The sequence below is a fragment of the Athene noctua genome, chromosome 17 (assembly GCF_965140245.1).
Source record: "Athene noctua chromosome 17, bAthNoc1.hap1.1, whole genome shotgun sequence".
Classification (NCBI taxonomy): Eukaryota; Metazoa; Chordata; class Aves; order Strigiformes; family Strigidae; genus Athene; species Athene noctua.
In genome coordinates, this window is record NC_134053.1 from 12,788,641 (window position 1) to 12,810,578 (window position 21,938).

The 21,938-nt window shown below is 42.6% G+C and overlaps 1 protein-coding gene across 1 annotated transcript; it reads right to left on the reverse strand.

Moving 5' to 3' along the window:
* Positions 1 to 619: 619 nt before the first annotated feature.
* TMEM233 (transmembrane protein 233) lies at positions 620 to 17,968 on the reverse strand. Its single transcript, XM_074920736.1, has 3 exons — positions 17,731 to 17,968; positions 10,518 to 10,652; positions 620 to 2,477 (listed from the first exon to the last, which is right to left on the reverse strand). Exons 1-3 carry the CDS (start codon positions 17,917 to 17,919, stop codon positions 2,466 to 2,468), a joined length of 336 nt encoding a protein of 111 aa, XP_074776837.1. The 5' UTR covers positions 17,920 to 17,968; the 3' UTR covers positions 620 to 2,465.
* Between the last annotated feature and the right edge of the window lie 3,970 nt (positions 17,969 to 21,938).

Here is a 21,938-nt window from a genome sequence, read left to right on the forward strand (position 1 = left end):
AAGTTGCCTATCCTGATCCTCTATTGCCTGAATAACTTTGGAAATCTTTCTCCCCCCTCACACCACTAGCTGTGGTTTAGTTTACAGTACTGAAGTTTATTATTCTGCAGAAGGATGAAACACTTTTTTTTGGTACACCCTTTCTGACTTTTAGTACACTGACATAGAGGACTGTCACTACAGCAATGCAATGGTGTTTACTTTGATGCCAGCAATTCGAGGTGGTGAAGATCTGACCTCTGTTACCTGCTGAGACACCTCGTTCGGTGACCTCATTTGACCACTTTTTGACCCTCATGGTAGGAAAGCCCCAAAGAGACCATCGAGGGACCATTTTGAAAGGGCCTCAACACTCTCTGGGTGCTATTTTGAAAATGAGGCAAAGAGCCTACCTTGCTGATATTTTGAGCATCAGCTGATCTCTAGCAACTTCTGAATGTACTAGCTACATTACAGACTGGTTGTACAGTATCATGTAGGTCAGAAATCCTGGTTTTGCTTTGTTCCATTTCACTCTGAAACTGTCCAAGGGGTTAGAAAAAGGGGTATTACTCTTTCAAATAGAAAAGGCAACAAAACTTAGGAAAGACACTTCCCACATACCAGAATGGACATGAATTAAAAGTAATTTTATTCCACTTCTCAATGACAGTTCTATCATATCTGGTAATAAGGCAAGCTACCAAAAGTCCCACAAGACATATCAGACCATTGAAAGAGTATTCAAAAACCAAAGAGGAGTTCACAGAACAGCCAATTCTTCGGATCATCAAAATCAGTGGCAAGATTCCCACTTGGACACATTCAATCAGTATAAATGCTGAAGAAATCAACTGATTTCACCAGTGTTTGTGAAGTTTTATACTGGAGTAATTAAGGATATAGGTGATGCATCACTGACTTCAATGAAAAAAAGAATTTGGCAGAAAGAAAAGCGAGTAAGCACATAAAAAGTATATTATCAAGGCACAGAAAATGCATGCTACTTCCAGGCATATGTTTTAACAGGTAAAGGTTTCTGGGAGCCTTTTTTTTTTTTTTTTTTAATAGGTAGTTGTACTCCTGCCAGGCATGGTTCTTTTCTCACTTGCACCTGCAAAGCTCCCATGAATTTCTGGGTAGTCTGTCCAGATTTATGTTAGTGCAAAGAGAATAAGTGTAAGTCAGCATAGCTTGCTTGAAGATGTAGTAACAATTTAAAGCAAATGGAGCAACAACCACTGAAGATGTAGCCATCTGTCTTAACGCTCACCAGAGCTTACTCCTTTTAACATGGAATATTTGTGTGACGAAACAAATATATTCTTTCCAATAGTTTTCAGGTAATAAAAAACAGCTGTCCCATGCTAAGTTTTCTTAAGGTATCAAGAAACTGCAGTAATTTAGAGGCCATCAATTTTGTAACCTTAGGCTGTTCACTGAGTAATGTCTTAGGATCAGCAAGAGTGTATGTAACTATGTGAGGGTACAAAAGTCTGTCCATCTCTAACTGCATCGATATATAGACTATTCATAGCAAGATGAGAGGATGAACTAAACAAAAAGACATGAACAAAGCAGAACACAATGAAACTATGTGACTTGCTAGAGGAACAATAACAAAGGGATGCAGAAGAACATCTATTTAAAAAGAAGATCTTTTGTCAGTTAAAAAAAAAGGAACTTTTTACATATGTGAAGTTGAAAGAGGAAAATATGATCAGTGCAACTTTAATGCAGGACTGGAGCGAAGTCAAGGGAGTTCAACAATGAAAGACAACAAAACAAAAATAAATCATCAACAAAAATATGGATGCTATGGAAGAAGAGTGTCTCTTAATAATCAAGTGATTAAAATCGGTCCCAGGTGGTTAAAAATCCAAGGTAAAGACCTAAAAGCTGAGGATGACAGAAGAAAGCAGCCGCTGAGTCAGAGTACGCCCACGACATTATAAAATCACATAACAGGATAAAATCACAACCCCATGGTTATGATTGTGTTATGCTGAGACTATTTTAAAGTAATAAAAATATCCTTAATGGCCTGATCCAAAACCCACTGGAGGCAACAGAAGTTCTTCTACTAGCTTCAGCGGGCTGTGCATCAGATCTTATGTTGCAGACTATAAACAGTCTAGATATGTTGGCTTTGTCTGGCTAAGGTCAGCCAGGGAACATCATGGATCCAGCATACATTCCATGTAAATGAGAAAGAAAAGGGAGTTGATAGGGCAAGATCTCATTATACATTCGGGTAAAAGAGAAAATGCTGCTTTATACTGAGATTTCTTATAAATAAATAATTTTGAAAACCTGGTCACGCCATGCTGATTAACTAACTGGACTATCAGTTCATCCACCAGCAACATGCCTCTGCAGACTTGTAGGGTTGAATCTAAGAGTCTGGAATGAAGGGTTTCCTTCTCTTCTTCTTTTTCCCCTCCCGAGATTTACATGATGATATCCTCCAAGTGCAGTCCTGGTCTTCAGATAGCATGCTGCAAGGACACAGAAATATGTATTTTTAAAGGAGGAAAAGACAGAGAGTTTTCTTTGTTAGATTAAATTATTAATTCTACAGATCTAATGGATACATTATGCCACATTAGTGGCACTTGTTCTCTTAACAAACATCCTCTAGATTAGTGGTTCAATACAGTGTTGAATCAAAGAGCTATGTTTCTAATGGCACCAGTCATCTGTCAATCTGAGCTGAATTTTTAAACTGGGTTACCTGAATCAATGCAAGTTAGGATCTTTCATTGCCAGGAAACAGGCTCTTATCTGACAAAGTTTCATGAGGTCAACAGCATCTCTGCTTCTTTGAAGTGATACATAAAACAGTCAGGCAAGAACAATACTTTCAGCAGTAGACAACTTGGTAAATACATCCGCAATACATGGCAGATGTTTTAAAAAGGACTGGGTAACCTCTCTTGTGCACCCGCATTAGAAGAAAGATCTGAGAAGTTCCCCCAAATTCTTGGCAGGTCTCAAACACCACCCACGGATGTACTGATCTCCCTGGTTTGTCCCTGGATGCCTAGCTCTCTGCCGGAGTCCAAAATATCTTCTCCATCAAGCAGCTATCTTTTAGCAGCTCCTTAAAGAGAGTTTTAGGACATGAGGCACTAAACAGTAAGTATATCCTGCAGACAGCATTAACTCCCGTGTTGATTGTCTCTTGGATGCTACTCAGGACTCCAGTGGGCAGAATCTATTGTGGGGACATTTCCTCCATGTGCAGATGAAACAACTGGACCAGAATTTTTAATGTGGCTTGCTAAGGAAATGAGGTTGATATAATCACATTGCCCCTGTGCATCTACATGTCTGCCACTACTCAGCCACTGAAGCTGATTGAACACATCTGGCAGAGAGAGGACTTTAAGATCTTACATTTGTACAAATCCAGTAAAAAGAGGTAGGGTATCAAGGAGTTAACCAGTTAGCGCCCTTACTGATAGAAAAGCAGCAGTATGAGCTCACCGACTAGGTGGACACCAATAATTAATGTGGGTAAAACACGACAGGAATTCCCTGGCTTCAGACTTTGTGCTCTATCAGTTAGCAGCAGGTCAATCCCTGTAGTGAAAGGCAGGTAGTCTTCCTTGACTCTTTTTTTCTGTGGTAAGGTACAGAGAACAGCATTGCCAATGTAAAGATCTGGAGGCTGGCTGTGTAATTCCTGTCATCTTACTGCCCCTCAGTTTATTCTGTCTCTAAAAGAGAGACAGTCCCTCAGTGAAACTGCTGCAAAGCTTTTGAGAGTCTCAGGAAGGAGACAGCAGAGATTTTAAAAATAATCTTGCATGCCTTTTCCCCCTGAAGAATTATTTCTAAGTTAGTAAGAAAAACTTACATATACATCTGTCCCCATTGCACAGTCTAAACGCTTACTCCTTTTCCTTCTACCAGTAATTACCAATGTTGTATTACTGCACATATGCTTGATTTAAGGCCCTGCTGATTATGAAACAGTATAAGCTAGTACTTTCCACACAGCCTGGCTGTGTCTCTGTCTTCCTTTGAAGCCATGCTGACAGGTGGTATTTCTGTGACTCCCATGGGGTGAAGTTCTAGATCAAGTGAGATTAAAGAAGGGGTCAGAAGTTCACACTCCTCTACGAAAGCATTAAAATATCATAATGGTTTGCATGAAATTCCGAAGTCACCGAACACAACAACGCTTCTCACATGTTATTACCAGAAGATAATTCTACCCTGCCTGTGGCCCTGGAGTTCAAAATAAACAAAGACAATGAACTTCTGTTGTGAATTTAAAAAGTCTTGGACACTGGTCCATTGGCAGGAGTTTCTTGCATTCCTTTCCTGCAGTATTTTGGCTACCCTTCCTCATAGCAAAGCTGTTGCCATCTCTCTCAGAGCTCTACAGAAAAGCTTATGTCTTTAGTTCACTCTAACACCTCTTATTAGGTCTCCACATTTCTACTTGACTCACTCCCAACTTGCCTAGTCTGCAGAGAACCACTATAGAGGTGCACAGAAGACATGGGCTTTATATGATGTTTTGTGGCTCAATTGGGACACAAAACTTATGTGAGCTCTAGTTCTGCCCTGAGCAGCTTTGTCAAGTGTCACTCAGATGCTAGAGATAGTCTAAAAGTATGTGCTGCAAGAAGCTGCATATTGTTTCAGACTAACAGGCTGTGCAGCAAACCCAGCAATGGAATAAGAATGCATGATTCCTGTGGTAGCATGAAGTAGAATATGACATGTTACAATCCAGTTAAGAAAAGGGTTTGGAATACCTGGGGTGTCCTTCACTTAAGTAAGAAGGTCCCAGCCAAGATTATGTTTCCCTAAATCCTGCCAGTAGGACTCAAATGAAATCCAAAGACACCAAAAGTCTTGTGTATTCAGAAAGCAAAACAAAACAGAATTTGGAATCTGCTCCAAAAATTTGAAGACTGCTCTGAAAACACAGATCATGAATTACTGGACAACCCTCAGTCACTGCCAAAATTATTAGCTTTTGCTGATCAAAATACTTAGGAAAAGACAGGAAGGCTGACTTGAAATCCCTTCAAGTCAGTGCAAAGGCTACTAACAGGCTTCATGAAGGAGCGTAAGAACAGAGGCAGTGGGTCAGAGCAAGCAGCCACCTTTGCAGCACCTCCTCTCTAACAGCGACATCTTACAAATGCCTAATGGGACTGTGTAAGAAAAGGCTATGTCCAGGGTGATACTTCTCCCTCTATTGACTTCCAGCTCTGGCAATCTGCAGTTTAGAAACATCCTGAGCCCAAGATTGTATCTGCATCTTTGCATTTAAACTTTTTTTTTTTTTTTTTAACTTCATATGCTACTGTTTCAAAACATTTGTAATTTTTGTATCCACAGCAACCAGAAGGAATAAGTCCCACAGCTGCATTGTATGTCACATGGAAAAGGACTTCCTTGATTAAAGCTGTTTTCCTGTGGTGCCACTTCATCTCATTCATAACAGACAACAATAATCACTCTATTCCACTGCCTTTAACAACCAGTTCCTAAGCCTTTCTTTCCCAAGCCAAGGAGATTGTGTCTATTTTGTCTGTCCGCATATAAAGGTTTTTGCATACCTTGCAGCCCTTCTCTCTGTTGTGTTTTGGTTTTTTTGTTGTTGGGGTTGGGGTTGGGTTTTTTGGTGGTGGGGTTGGTTTTGGTTTTGTGGGTTGTTTTGGTTTGGTTTTTATTTGTGTGGATGTGTGTTTATATATATATATACACTGCACCTTTCTTAAGTCAAGGACATCAGGACTAGAGGCAGGATTCAGGATGTGGTTCCAGCTGCGTGTCGCCTGTCATTAGGTGTCTTGCCATTCACTCCCTAACCAGGCACATTACAGCTGATTAAGGCCACACGCAGGCTATGGCACACAGCTCTGCACTGTTTCAGTTAGTAGTGATGCCTCTCATGGAAGGATATCAAATATATCCCTTTTCTCACTGCAGTTCTTGATGGACAACATGCCTATGGGCACATACACAGGGTTAGACTCAGTGGTGACACAAATACTGGTTTAAGTTACATCTGAGCAAGCAGTGGAAGTGTAATTCAGCATTCAGGACTGGCAAGGTAGGAGTGCAGGAGAAGCTGACAGGAGAGGGTAAAAGTTATGGAATGGAGTAAGAATAAATCTGGCCTAGTGTGGAATGAGGGGCAGCCCTGATTCAGCACACACCACAGCTTAACTCTCAGTGATTCCTCAGCATAATGAGGAACACCCCAGTTTACATTGATCAAGACAGACAAGTTTTATTGCTGGGCTGTTCACTCCAGTGATGCAAGTGACAGCTTCCCCTTGTCTACATTCAGGGTCATGACTGCAGAAGGTAGATAGTTCCCAAGTGCTGGGTGGGCCCTGTTCCAGGCTATATATATATATGTATCACTATATATCTTGATATATAGTTTGCTAAAGATAACATGCCAGTGTTGAAGACAAACGAGGCTCTCCAAGGCAGCAGCAGAAGCCCTGAGTTGGCTTAGCACTGAGTTAATCTTCAAAATGAAAAGTCAAGGCTGTTTCTTCCATGCAGACGTAGGTGTCGCCTGCTGTTATTCCTGTGCTACCGTTGCTCTGCAACTGAATAAACCAAAGGCAGCATGCGAGGCAGCTCAGGGCTCAGAGGCAGGAGTTTTATGAAAAATGAAAGGGTCTCCCATGAGTCCACCAGTATTACTGGGGGTATAATTGGGAGTATAACATCACTCTTTGTTCAAAGCAGGAATTTCTTACACTTCCTCTCTGCAGCTTCTACCATATCTACCCTCAACACCCCTGACTAGATGTTTTTCTCCTGGCTGAGGCACGTGAAGTACCACAAGAGCTCCCTCAGCAATGCTTAAAGCACAGGTATTAACCCCTTTCCTAAGCAAGATGGAACACATAGTAGTTCTGGGTACTGAAAAGAGAGAAGAGGAGATGTGGGAACAAATGGATAACTTTGGTTGGAATTTTTAATAGGGCATGTGGGTTTTGATATCCAGAGGCTACTGAAATTCAGCAAGTTGGGCACTGCCCTCATTGAACTAGTCTTCTAGAAATGCCATTCATAGAGAGGAAATTACTTTCCAGTAAATACTGAAGGAATCTGCATCCAGAGATGGAGAAGTATTTCAGTGCTCAATTCACAGTGGTTTCAATGAGAGATGCTCAAGAGTGGCAAAGAGAGTTTTTTTGACACTTAAGTTGTGCGTTTGCACTGGAGACAGAGAAACTCTGTTGAAGACAGCAAGGGACTGCTTGGGACTGTGCAAGAGTGGTGGTGATAAACCACAGGGCAGCATCCCCCAAAGTGCTGGAGCAACTGCCTGGCATATCAGGTGCCTTGACCCAGATGGAGCTTCGGAAGAAGGATGTAACTGTCCAGGTGCAGCTGTGGGGAGTGACTGCTGCCTGTCTTTGGGGCTGGGACATTGGTGGCCTCTCCAGTGGAAGTGGTACTCTGAAGCTCTGCACTTCCAGGGAAATGAGCTTCAGGAGGAGGTGAGCAGACTGCAGACCATCAGCATGCACAAACAGGAGACCAACAGGGTCTCCACAGAGACTCTGCCTGAGCTCTACAAAGCAAAGGATGAACAACTGAAAACTACACTTGAACAAGAGCTGAATGGAGACTTACATTGATGGGGAAGGCCTGATGTTTATGACTTCTGGCAGGAGAAGGAAGGCTCCTTCTTGGCCTGCAGATCCTCCAGGACATGTGTAGCCAGCCCCCTGGAAGAAGGTGAGGAGTTGTTTTGAAGGAGACTTCAGAGTCAGCTGAGCCTGAATCAAGTTTTTGTACCAAGAGGAGAAGTTGTGTAACAATTGATAGAGATTCCCTCCTGCCAACCTGACTTGGATGTCTCAGGTTTGTTGCTTTCCAGCAGCTCAGACCCAGGATGTTGTGGAAGAACTCCCAAGGCTCAAGGCTCATCCAGCCCTCAAACTCATTATACCTTAGCAGGACCACAGATAAACCAGAATGAGCTAGTGACATTTATCAAAGGGTTTGTGAATACTCAAGTAACACTCTGTGAGAAGCTCTAGCAGTCATAGGAGAACAGATAAAGTACTAACACAGAAATGGAATGGTAGGGTGGTAAACAACAAGCCCTAGGGAGAAATACATCATAATATGGAAGGAGAATACAAGGGAGTACTCCCAGTGGTAATTTCCAATGAGACTTGTCCTTTGAAAACCAAAAGAAGCCACATGAAATGTCAGCAGGAGCAACTGGGTAATATGGTAGCTGATGAATTTCATGATAAAACACACAGTAATGAATCCTGGAAAGGTCAAGCTTTTCATACATGTTGCTGATGTCTAAATTAACTTTCAGAAAAAATGCATATGTAGGTCATGGAAACATCAAATCTGTACCTAATGGTAAACAATGGTTACAGGGCTAACTATCATATTATTCTATTAGGCTATTTTGTACTATCCTACAAATACTGAAGCATATATATTAAAGTTAGTATGGAAGTAATTTACCATTACTTCACATTAGCAGAGTACGAAGCAGCTGTTAGTAAATAATCTTGACCAAGGTACAAATGGATGCGAGATAACTGCACAGAGAATGCAATGCCATCCACACCAGTGGCATGTCGAACTCAAAGACAATTTAATGTAAAATATAAATGTCCAAGAGTAAGGCAGCAAAGGGGACTCAGGTAAGCGTGGAGGTTGGAAAAGGGCAGTTGGGTGCTCCTCATTTTCACATCAGAAAAATAAAGAAGATCGTAGCTCCCATCAAACACTTTCTTAGAAGCAAGGGCTTTTTGGAGTGTGACACGTAAGAGGGAGAAAGGGAACAGTGAAGAGACTGGAAAGCCAGAGAGCAGGGTGAATCCAGTAAACCTTGAGTCCTCACAAAACCCAAGGTACCATTTGGCCAAATCTCTATGGAAACTACTCAATGAATACAGAAATTAATATCCCAGCAGTTCACTGAGGGCTCCCAGGCACCTGGCAATGCTTCCACCTAACACAGAGATTTTTCTCTTAAAAAAAAAAACACCAAAAACCCAAACAGAAAACCAATTTTTAAAAATCCTCAAGAGACAAAGCTTAAGATAAAACCATAAAGTCACCTTATACCGATTTACTGCTGCTTACTTCCTTGAGGGTAGGAAAGAGAGGTGAGTACAAATACTAACTAGATGTAAAGTGTTAACTGCCACTAATATCTGGCAGTGGGCATAAAAAAGCATTCACACGTTCAGCACACAGGGTCCTACTGTAGCAGAAGTGAAATGTTGACTACAATTAAATGTAGGTAGTGTGCCCTGGTTAACGTGAATGCTTCAGGTCAGTGCTGTCTGCCACTCCTCAGGCTGCCCTTCTCTCCTACTTAAAAAAAAAAAAATATTGAGCTGCTATCCTTGTCTGAGAAATGATGAGTAAGGTAGTAGAAGCGAACAGAGGAATTTACTGCTGCTGTCAATTACAAAACTTGGCACACCCTGCCTGAAGTGACTTGGTTTTAAATCTGAGGGCTGAGCAAACTGAACACAAGCTGAACCAAAGACAGATTCATGCTTGCAAAATGCATGGGAAATTAATGAATATACAGTAAGCTTCTGATTCTGCAGCACCATCCACTAACATCCTACTGAAATGGACCCCATCCCCACTAAACTCCCTGCAGTTCAGTATGGTGTACTTCAAATTTTTGTCTGAAAACGTCGTACATGTTTAAACAGCTACCCCATTCCACTCCCCAGAGGTGTCTGCATTTCAGTGGTGGATGAGGTGATCTCTGTTTATAGTTTATGCATAAGTTTGCACAGCACACTAAAAGGCTCTCCAGCCAAAACAGCCAATAATAAATTGATTTAAACTGGTTATTTTAATGGGAAGTGCACATTACTATGGGGCAAAGAACAGATTGTCACACAACCTTAAGAAAGGATATCAATACCCTAATTACTTTTGTCCTCTTTTCCAAATAAGCTCACAATCCATCTCGGTAACCACTTTGTATACAGAGATTTATTTGTTGAGCTTCTTCACTATTGTTGCAGGTCAGTCACACAGCACTGAGAGCAAACGACCTTATCCCACAGCAAGCCAAGTCAAAATTACATTTACAGTCACTTTTGGTATAGTTATGGTCACCTTAATATCAAATAGTAAAATAGCAATTGACTGTCACCTTCTCCTTGCAAAGCTAAAAGATCTGTTGGACAGATTGTGAGATGGAAAATTAGCACCTGGAGACTGTATTACCTGAAATCTAAGGATCTCTATGCACTTGGTCTTACAGATGGTAAACTGGCCTCAACTGGAAAAACCTTTGGGAGCTGCAAGAGTTTCTAGAAAATCCACTGCTGCTAAGACACAGTTGTTTGCATTTGACCACGGACAATTCGAATTTTCTGAATTGCAAAAGAAGTAAAAATTGCTCTTTTGGAAAACATGCACACATCCCTAAATTTTAACATTAGTAGATAGTTCTGACAATCTTTAGTTTCACATTCTGAGGCCCGTGCACAGAGGAGAACTGCTTGCATTGGAACTAGTAGCATTTTGCTTACCGTTGTGAAATGAACTACGCAATAGATTCCAATGATGACAAGGCCAATGATAATTGATGCAACAGCAACCCAGAGTGCATTGCGACCCAGTCTTTTTGACCCTTCTATATCTCCTTGATTATAACTGTTTAAAGCCTGTAGAAGAAAAAAAAGAATTTGTGATTTATTTTTTTTTTTAAACGGAAAAGCGACACAAACCAATGCGACTGCTTGGAACTACTTTCTGTGCACATTGGTACTGTAGAAAGGACTTCAGAAAATGGTGATTTACTTTGTAAAAATCAACTGCCAACAGTCCAAGGTAATCAGGGAGTCTAGTTTCCTGTTCCACTCATTTTCAGTACAGCTCTTTTATTTTCAGTGATGAAATATATTCATATGATGAGTTTTCTTGTACACACCAGCATAAAAGCTGTCAAATCAAATCAACTCTAATCCACCCACATAAATCAGTGGCTTTTATCTCCGGAAACATTTTTATAGTATACGTGAACTGTTAGTTGGCCACTTCACTCGCAGTGAAATAAACTCTTATGCTTTATAGAACCATAAACATGAAAAGGAGCATAAATAGGCTGGGTTTTTTTTACTGAAAGCCTCAGGAAAACTTCTTAGAAAAAGCTTACTAATTTCTTATTTTTCCAGTGTTTTACTTTTCAAAACAAAATTTGAAGAATTAATATTAGGTAGTTTCCTGATGGTAGAAAACAAAAATAAAACAAAGAAATACAGATCCATCTGAACAAAACATCTGAGTGCCATCTTCAGGGGCTGGAAATTCTGTCCCCTCGCATTTTTTGAATACACTGATAATTATTATCATCTTATACATCAGACATACAGGTATTAGCTCAACAGACTTGAGTTTATTTCTATCCACCCGTGATTTGGCAGATGCTTTATAATTACTACATATAGAGATTGCAAGGTGTAATAGGACCGCTCTGATCTTCCAGACTTTTGTGAGACAGACTGTAGGATTTTCTGATTTAATTTCTGTTTTAACCAGACCATATTTTTAAAAGAAAAGATTCAGTGAAGGACACTGAAGTATTCCAGTACATGAGTGTAACTGTTTGTATTAACTTTTTCCCAAGAATAAGATGCTATCAAAGAATTTTTTAAAAAGAGTATTATTACTAAGAATTATTTTGTAAGATTAGGAGAGTTTGAGTTCATAAACCATGACAGTTAGTCCAGATTTCTTTATCAGATTGCATTATTAAACTATCTCAGCATACTTCCTCAGGGAATCAGGTTAGTTCATAACCTGTTCTTCCCTAACTCTTAAGTATTTCAGGAAGTATCCCAGAAATGGGAAGTGCAGGAGAAGAAATATGGGGACCTGATCAAATGAACTGTTCTGCGGACTAAATAATTCAGGTTGTCTTTAGAAATGAAGAAATTTAGAAATTTAGAAAATGACTGCATGAAGTATCACCAAGTGCTATTAGGAAAGTGCTTTAGTTATGAATTACTTCTCGTAGTAAAGACAGAACAACAGTTACTCAACAGAATGAAGATCTGAGGCTGTGGAGAGCAGGAAAGTAATGAACTTCAGAGGATACCAAGCATTGTTGTAAAAACTTTTTTCCCCAAGCAGAAAAATAATGAGGGACATTATCTCTGTGTTGCGTTGATTAGTGAGCACACAGAAGTTAATGGGCTAGACGCATCCTTGGTGTTAGCACTGCAGTAAGATCACTCGTGCCAAGACAGTCCCAAAGCAATGAAGTCTATATTCCTAGAATTGCATCTCAAGGATAAGTGCAGGTACTTATTCTCTGGTGTCTAAGAAAGACTGAGCTGCTGATGCACTCTTGCTCTTAAAAGAGCACTGATACATTTCTTCCCTTCCTGGAAGCCTACGTGCCTATACATTCCTCTATTTTATTTCCCTAAAGAATATCGCTAATACCTCTGCTCTGCTGTCAAATTTCATTGAGGTTGGCTAGTGGACTTAAAGGATACAGTGGGGAAAGAGGGAAGGGATGGAAATGAGAGGCGGACACAAACACACAGTCCAGTAGGATGATGTCACCTCTGATCCTCCACCAGTGCAGTCTCCTGTTAAAGGGTGGCTGGCACAGTTCCTCTCATCTAAGTTACTCCACTGCTTTCAGAAGTCCTGTGTACAGAAGAGCTTTCTTAGGTTTTCTCAAAATACATTCAGGAAGGTCAGTAAAAGGACTATCAGGAGAAACTGGCTTGGCTTGGTCTCGAGCAGGCTGACTTCTCCTTCTGCCTCTGTCAGCAGTTATGAATGTGACTGTGGCTACAGGGAGAAACATGGAGAAACATCACTGATACCCCAGTCCTATACTTTGTTCCCCCCCTCCCCATCAAAGAACTCGCTTTGCATGACATCTAGAGGGGTCCTGTAAACACTCTAAACTCAGTTCCCCTACATGTGGTCTCAAGACTGAGACAGAGCTGTATGTGAGACATGACAGCACCAGCTTGCAGTTCTGTGCAATTTTACTAATGTACTTAGGAAGTCTGGAGAATGTCCCTGTGATTTCTGCAGGTGCTGCATGAATAATTCAGCCTGTGCGCTTTAATAAATAATGTCATTTTAATATAAATCCATGATGAAGAGGAGGAAAACAGCATTAAGGATAAAGAAGAGGATTTGGGAGAGACATGAAGGAGACAAAAGTTTCTTTATTAAGAGGTTTAAATTAAATGGCATAACTTAGCATTCAAGAAAAAAATAAGAGGTTTGGGGGAGTGGTTAGGGTCTGATGCAAAGCTCTTTGAAGTTCATTTACTTCCATCTGCTTCAAAAGGCCCTTGGATCAAGCTTTCAGTTTTCAACATTAGACACAGACAACATTAACTGTTAAAGCCTTAAATGTTACACCTGTTTATCTCCAAGGGCTAGGCACTATATACAGAATACAGCATCTGTGTGTGATATCTGGTCTGTCCAACTTTTAGAACTAATTTCAGCCATTTTCTATCTAATACTATATGATTTCTCAGGTTTCTGCTATCTCTCTCACTATGAAGTCATAAACTAAATTAAAGCCACAGTTCCACAGCTGCTTATTTACTTGAGCAATCTCAGTGACTTCACCAGGTTCACACACATCTATTTATAAAAGATATTCTCAGTTCAACAATGAAGCAACTTAACCTCATATGAACAAATTTCCTGAATTAGCTACAAACTATTAATCCCTTTTAACATGCATTTTCTGTTCCACATTCCCAGAGCACCGTTTACGGCAAAAGCAGAAATACTACTGAATTACTTCAGAAATCCTCCTCTACACCTCTTACAAATCTGGCAGACCAGACTGTGGTTCTCTGATCAACATTTTCTAGGCTTTCCATAAGCCAGGCTGTAACAAACTTTATTTGGCTGTGCCTGGAAATGAGACTCTCTATTTCAAACCAAAGGAAGAATGAGACATGCTGGCTCAGTATGACTCGTCACTGTGAAAACAACTTATAGTGAAAGAGAAAGAAGAGGGGGGACACAAGGAGCAGTTCAGAACCAGGCTTGATTTCTGCTTCTTGGCAAATGAAATGGGCAGATGATGAGCAGGACACGATGAAAGTGGTGTTGCAGAGGAAAAGCTTACCAGTTTGCAGAGATACGGGCCATGCAAAAATGTTTTTAAGAACAGCTGCTGAGTCTTGTTGTTTAATACTCCTGAAATAGGTACAGGCTGTCCCACGGGGTGTTAGATGCCCAGGTACCGACAAACTACTTACAAAAAGCTGTATGAATAATGAACTTTCCAAATAAACTTTCCAACTAAAGAGAAGTACAGCTGTACAGGAACACTGGTTTCTATGCTAGTCACTGACCTGACCAAAGCCAACACACAGTACATGGCTTGTTAGGCACGCAATTAGAAGAGCGGGATCCCCTCAGGAAGCAAGTTCCATCCTTTGCTGTCCCATGATTTCCACCACCCTCTTACTCGTTGTCTCTGCTTAGGGAAACTAACACACAGACAAGGCATCTGAATCCAAGGGTAACAAATACGGTCAAAGAACTTGTTGCCGTCAGAAGCAGATGAGCCAAGATGGTCACAACTTGACCACACACATTGTTTGAAACATGCAAATGATTAAAGAGAAATGTGTCTACATAAAGAGGGAGTTAGGAGCAAACAATGAGGGAGAAACAGCTTTTGAGAGACTGTTTTGAAGTTGTTACACATCTAAAGCGCTATGGAATTAGATGACTAATTCAACATACAGTTCTCTGAAATAAAGACAACCAAAGGTGGTGAGAAAGGCCAAAGTTCATTCAACTATCAGAGCTCGGTGCTGGTATTAGAAATATCCAATTAATTTCTCGGAGTTGTCCCACGGCCTCCCTCTAGCTCTGATTCCATGAGTCAGGTACAGCCAGTCCACTTGAGCCAGGTCTCAGCTACAAGGGCAGTTCACTGCCAGTTAGGTGCTCTTTGGGTTCACAACAGGGGGAAAAGACACCACTGCAGATAAGGAGCCGAAGAGCTCAGTGACACAATGCCTAGCTGCAGCCTCGCACCAGAGAAGTCTCTTCTGTCACATGAGTCTCCTGACTTGGTACCTGCCCCCCACACTCCTGCCCCTGATGCCTGTGGTCTCACCTACGTGAGAAAGAATAGGGCAAGTCTGAGCGAGGCACCTCTGGGGTTGTGTGAGCCAACTAATTGTACAGCAACACGATACAGCTGCTAGAAGCAACAGGAAGCAGAACTGATGGCATCTGGCTGGAACTGCAGAGGAGCACTGAGAACAGCAATCCTACAGCCAGCAGTCCTGGCCGGGACCCTGGGGAAAACAGATCTCCATTTGCTATAAATGCCAAACAATCCTCACATCTGCCAGTGACCAGCAACTAGTTTGGGGGGGCTGGTCTTGTGATGCCAATATATCAATGGACACTGATGCCAGTAAGTGTTCATTCTACTAGCTAACCTCTTACCCCTGTCATGAGAAATAGATTTCTTTCACAAAGGAGGTATGGAACAAGAAAAGGTTATTATCACAATAGGGGGAACTTGGGAGAGGTGGATTCTAAAAATACAGTCAAGGAGGTAAAATCTGAAATGGTAAGGTTTGTGCCCCCAAAGGTGAGAACAAAGTGAGGAAACCAGTGCTGGAGTTGTAAATGGGGCAGCAGAAGAGACTGAAGACAGATCTGTCATTTAATTCAGGGGTGTGTTAGAGCCCAGACTCTACTTTTAGAGTGAAAACATTGCCTGAATTCAGAGCACTGAAGGAGGACATGACCTAGGCAAACAGGGTGCTGAACCATGCCCCTCTAGAAGCCACCAGGACTTTTCTTTCCAGACCCATTCTAAGAAATGGAAATTTATAGAGAACTCCACTTTTATGGGTCTTTATCTCTTCTGACACAAGATCTCAGACAAACTCTGCAGACTATAAAGGTATCGTCTTGTCGGAAAAGAAAATAATCCACTCTTGCATCTCAGTGTTAACCCTTAGCAACTCTAGGAAACAAGCTGAGAAAGAGACAGAGGATGTAGATCCCAGCAGAATAAAAATAAAACCATCATTGGTCAAAATGCAGAACCTGGAGTTGACCTTAATGGAGCAGTTACAGGTTGCAGCTCCAAAAGGCAGGGGAATCAGGCTGTGGAAAAGAAGTTGGACATGTTACTTTCACAGAAAAGGAGAGGTTTTAGGTAAGAATGCTGTTGAAACAGAAGGCATTCACATACAGTGGAGATTACTGGTTTGGGTTTTGTCTCCCCCCTTTAAGGGAGTGGGCAGCTGAGACCTGTACAGACTGTTTAGCATTCAGGAAGTGCTCTTCCCACCCTGGTTTCCACATATCCCCCCGGTGACAGTTACTTACACCTGACTCCAAACGCCTGCATGAACCAACTAGGGCGTGGGTGCAGATTTTTCCATATGTGGTGCAAAAATCTTTAGAGGCCAAATTCTGTCCTTGACAGTTAACTTCTGTGCAGCCCTAGTGCTTTGGTGAAAGTACTGTCACAGTGAACAGATGCTCGCAGCCCCAGATCACCAGCTCTCATTACTTTATATAGCACCCTAAGTGTCCACAGACAGAAAGGATGCTGGGTACCAGCAGAACCAAATCTTCTCAAAGCAAGGAAAAATGCATGTTGTATAGTTAACAACAAAGAAAATAAACACATAGAAGAAAAATTAAAATGACAGCTAATACTTATCCAGACAAAAAAAGGTTGTGAAGATGGCTTTGGAATAGCTTCTTCAAGGAATTTGCAAGCTTAAGGCACGTATCCCAATATTTAGGTGTGATTTCTGATCAATCTTACTGGTTTTAAAAGAGTGTGCTTTAGTGTATATTAGATATAATTATTCTCACACTTAATTGCAAAAAGAAACAACTATATTTTATACTTACCTTTTCAGCCTGGCTGTCAGAGAAAAGGATGAAAATACACAACATGTTTTAAACCCTTTTCAGCTCCTAAACAACAGAAATACATTGCAGTATTACTGATTACACTGACCACGTATCCTATTAGAAAAGTCTGGATCTGACTCTGCAACTTTTAACTCAAAGAAGATTGTGTTCTAACAATCCTTGTGAAGTTAACGGGATTGGTGGATTATTAAGGACTACGCAAATCCCTCATGGTTTGTACGAGTAAGGCTGTTCTCTCAGTGTACTTGATACTCAGTTTTATAAGGGGTTTTGCCAGCAACCTACTATCATTATCGTTGTGTGTATTATTCTAGCAGACAGTATCATGCTAAAGAATTTGTTTTCTGGAAAAAAAAGGCACTTCTGTGTGATTAGCTGTAGTAGAAACCACACCTGTTCCTTTGCAAATCTAATTTCTGCTCCCCCACTGCCACTTTCACACACAGATACTATGCCCAATTCAGTGTGCAAGCTAGTTGATGTAACAAACCTCATGAACTGGGGTAAACCTCCCTCTGCTATCTAGTCCGATGCTGAAAACTGGATTTGAGCTGCCTTTAACTCCCCGTTTTCTATCTGCTGCTGGTAGCTAAGCGGACATCCTGGCTGAGCCGCTGATGCTCTCAGGCTCGCTGCTTCACCTAACTTTGTCCACACACGCCCGGGACAAGCGGTTAAAAGGCGGCGGGATGCCCGGCAGCCTGGCGGGTCCCGGCCGGGAGCGGCGCGGCGGGGGCCGGGCGGGCGCGGAGAGCCGGCGGCCGCCCCGCAAACCCCCGAGCCCAAGGGGGCCGGAGCAGCCGGCGGGGTGCTGCTACTCACCATGACGGCGAAGACGAAGGCGACGATGTTGACGGGATAGGCGGGACAGAAGCAGGCGAGGATGCTGAGGAGCAGGTAGTTCTTGGGCCGCGGCTGCGGCGGCCCGTCGGGCAGCTCATCCTCGATGTTAGTCTCGGGGCTGTTCTCCAGAGCCCTCTTGATGTCGGCACCGGCGGGGAGCGCGGACATGGGGCTGCGGTGCGGCGGGCGGGCGGCTGGAAAAGCCCAGCGCCGCGCCCCGGGCAGGCGGGACCCCGCCGCGGCGCCGAGCCAAGGGACCCGCCCGGCGCGGCGCCTCCCCGGGACGGCACCGCCGGCGGGGCGGGGGGCGGCGCCCGCCCGCACCTCCTGGGCTGCCCGAGCCCTTAGCCCGGCAGTCGAGCCCGGGGCGGAATCGGAAAAAAGGAAAAAAGGAAAACCGGGCAAAAGCCGCCGAGTGTTTCCAGCGCCGCGACCCGGCGGCGGCTGGCCGGAGGCGGGCGGGGGTTCCCCGGCCAAGCCCGCTCTGCCCCCGGAGCCCGCCCGGGGCCTTGGGCTGTTCCGGGCTCTCCCGAAAGTTTCTGTTTTCAGTTAAAGGATTTTGACTGGGTTTGCCTTACCCCCGGGGAGCACTGCGCTGTGTCGGCAGACTCCCGCCTCCAGAGCCGGCGAGCTCCCGCAGCAAGTGGCGTCAGGTCTGCAAGGGCATTCCCTTTGATCTGGGCTCAATTTGTCATCTCCTCACCCCCGTGACTTGCGAAATTTAGCAAAACCATGAAAGATTGCCAGAAAATAACCAACTTCAAGCATTTTAGTGGCTCAGGCCCAGCGTAATTTGGCCAATTTTTAGCAAGTGATTCAGTCCTTGCTGAACAGAGCATCTGTCAGGTGAAATTCGCTTTGGGGGATACAGGAAGGGGAGCAGGGCAATGAATCTTCATTTATGGTTAAGGTTATGGAAAAAACCCTAAACAAACCACAAAACAAGTAAATAAAGATCTGATTCCATCGTAGGTTTGAGGTTGGTGAGGAAAAGTATGACAGCCTGCACCCAGAAGGGAACAGGCTCCATTTCTGCCATGTGGTATAAGAAAAAAAACTTTATACCTGCATGGACCTTCAGCAAAATGAAGAGACTTCTGAACAGATGGACGGTGGAGTTGAGATTTTGTTCTGTCTGGCTCCCCCTGTGTGCATTTCATTAACTGAAGTTACAGAAAACTGTAAGTTGTGTTTAGAGCTTTATGAATGAGCTACTTTTGTCACTGGAGGTTTTACAATTGACTTGAATAGAGCCACAGTTTCCCGTTTCTGGATGTCACCCTACAAGATAAAATGCAGTCACCACAGTAAAGACATAAGAAATATATGTGCAGTATTTTACTTTCATAGACATTAATCATCTCTCATCTGCATGTCTGGAATATAATGTAGAATGAGAATCTGCTGATCTATCAGAATGTCAAAAGAAAAGATTCTACATCTTTAGGAAAGGGTAAAAAATGCTGAAGTTACTCCCGCTTGCCAATGTACCTATTAGTGTTCATGCACAAGCTCTCTGTAGCTGTAAAATCTCTGATATGTTTGCTCTCAGGGGCCTTTATACACCAGACAAGCTCCGGAAACACAGTTCGCATCACACCACACAATTACTTTTAGAGTTAAGTTCAGTAGGGATGGAGGCCATGGACTTACCCTCTGCAAGGGGTCAACATCTTCTGGAGCCACTCAAGCCTTCAATCCATGAGAACACTTTCAACAAAACATTGTAATGGCTTAATGAGTTTGAGTTTGTCTGCTTGTAGTTGAAACACAGGTAAATGAGAACTCATTATCAGGGATGTGAATGAGAACACCGAGCTCACTTGCGGCAGTTTGAGCTATTAATGTTGAACATAAGCACAACAAAAGGCTGCCAGCACATCAGCTCTGGAGAGAAGGCAAAGTTGTGTGCAGAGGTTAGCCAGGGAGACTTGAAACTGGGCTGTGAGGAAAGGATGTAGATTCTTCCTGTCTAACATCAGACATTTAGTTTAAGGACCTTTGTGGAGGACCTCCAAGAGGGTGATTCAGAGACTAGTGAAGTTATCAGTCATGTCAGGCCAACAATCTGCACAAAATCTTCCTCTGAGGACCATGAGCTGTAGGATGCATCTGAGCTCTGTTAAGTTGGACCATGTGAATCCCTTCCCAGGGCTCCCAAAGACACAGACCTAATAGTAGAACCTGGGGTTCCTTGTGCATTTCTAGAAACAGTAAAATTTAATTGTTCAAATGAGGCTGCTAAGGGATGCTAATGGATTGTAAAGAAAGCAGGAGACAGGAAGCGGTGAGATGTGTGGAGCTACAGAAGATATTATAGATATTCAGGGGCAATTTGTGATAACAAGAGCTCATTAAGAGGTTCTTCAGACAAAGGTTCTGTCATGAGGCAGTTATTGTAGCTGAATTTAGTGGTTTGTTTTATGTAGAAGATGGGTTAAAATCCAAGAAGTATATCCTGTTAGGACAAGATTGATTAAATTTTAAATGGCACTGACTTGTAGCCACTTACTGAGGTAAAGAAAAAGAAGGAGGTATTCAGCCAATAGCTTGGTTTCACAGGCTGCAGTGATGGAGGGTAGTTATATTCCCCATAACCTGGGGAAGGCTCTTACCTCAGAGGAAAGAGCCACTGTGCTGAGATGGCTCAGCAAAAAGCTGTGAAAATTATTTAAGGACATTAACTGAGAGTTTTAAGAAGTAGTTCCATGGAGGACAATCATAAAAATATCCCTCCAAGAGAATGAGTCAGAGTAGCCAGCATTCTTCCTTACAGCCTTACAATGCAAGCTGAGTCTTGAAAAAGGAACTGATCACTCTATGCAAAGCAGAGATTTTCCCAGTGATGTGAGTAAGGCAAGATGCTGGATAAATTGCTTACCATGATGGGAAAAGCAGATGGGCTAGAGACATGACAGGTTTCAAGATTATTTTTTCTAAAGGTCTTCTTCCCCTGATTTCAGAGGGTGCTACAGCTCAACAGCAGGATTTGTTGTAAGGCAGAATATGGTCCCTCCACCACACTTTGCTGTGTTGCTGGCTGGTAGGACTCTCCTCAAAGGCGTGTCCATGGCTCATAGTGGTTCTGGAAAGAAGTTCCAGTGTCTGCTCACACAAGTCCATATAAAGATCGAAAACGGTAGTTTAACGCTCAGAGGTTGTTGGGGACTAACATGTATGTCCAGACAACATGATACAAGGAGCTTCCTCACTGGTTCTTCACGGCACTGAGAGAGCCGAGACTGCAAATCCTGAGCGCTAAGAACCCTTCTCAAGTGTAGAGTCACACCAGAAGGAGCTGGTGGGACCTTGTAATGGCCTGAGAGACTGGTCAGATAGGCTAGGCTTCCCTAGCTTGGTGTAAGGCGAGGGAGGAATTTCCAGATCACAGTTCTTGCTGGAACAACGTGGCAATGCCAAACTGGCCCTACATGGGGCTGTGTTTGATCAGCACAGTCGGTCCCTATGCAGCAGACCTGGTGACGTTCACAAACCTAATCTCAGATCACGCTCTCCTGTGACAAAAATGAGCACATTGCTGTTTCCCAACTACTCTTAGAAAAAAAGAAACTAACTGAAATTTTTTAAGAGTGTGCAGTGTGCCCAATGGAGTAATAGTAACCTGACATAATGCAAACAGTGTCTTCCTAAAACAAACTGTTCTTCCTCAGTATGGTCACACAGCTGCCCACCATTGCCTTTGTTTCCAACCCTTCTGGGTTATTAAGCAGAAAAAAAGGACCATAGAAATAATAAAGGAGACCTGTGAGAAACACCTTTATAGTTTTCCAAAGAACTGTTGTTCTCTGGCTAGAGCATGTACTCAAGCTGTTCCAAATACAGCAGACAAGATGCTTGCAGGAACCTCTCTCCACCCAGTCTTAAAAACCACTTTCAGGGAAGGAAGTCACATTAACAGGCAATGACCATGTGAGGCTCCAAGCTGAGTTCTACTTATCTATAGAAAAAAATCCTGTCAAGCATCTTCCAACATTTATCCTTCCTAAGAGAACAGTGAACCTGGCTACTATATAATCCCAGGGGAAAAGCATAAACTGGAAATTAAGTAATTCGATATCTAAAATTCTCATACTTTATCCATTGCACAGTAATTTAAAATTCTTCATATACTTCATCACAATATCTCATGATAGTAAAAACCATCCCTGTTTTACAAAGGGAAGAAG

What these genes read in the sequence shown, in the direction of transcription:
- TMEM233 (XM_074920736.1), bottom strand. Translation starts at nt 17,919, where the DNA reads ATGTCCGCGCTCCCCGCCGGTGCCGACATCAAGAGGGCTCTGGAGAAC. An exon ending in CCTTCGTCTTCGCCGTCATG is followed by an intron (nt 10,653 to 17,730) that starts GTGAGTAGCAGC and finishes TTTCTTCTACAG; the next exon opens with GCTTTAAACAGTTATAATCA.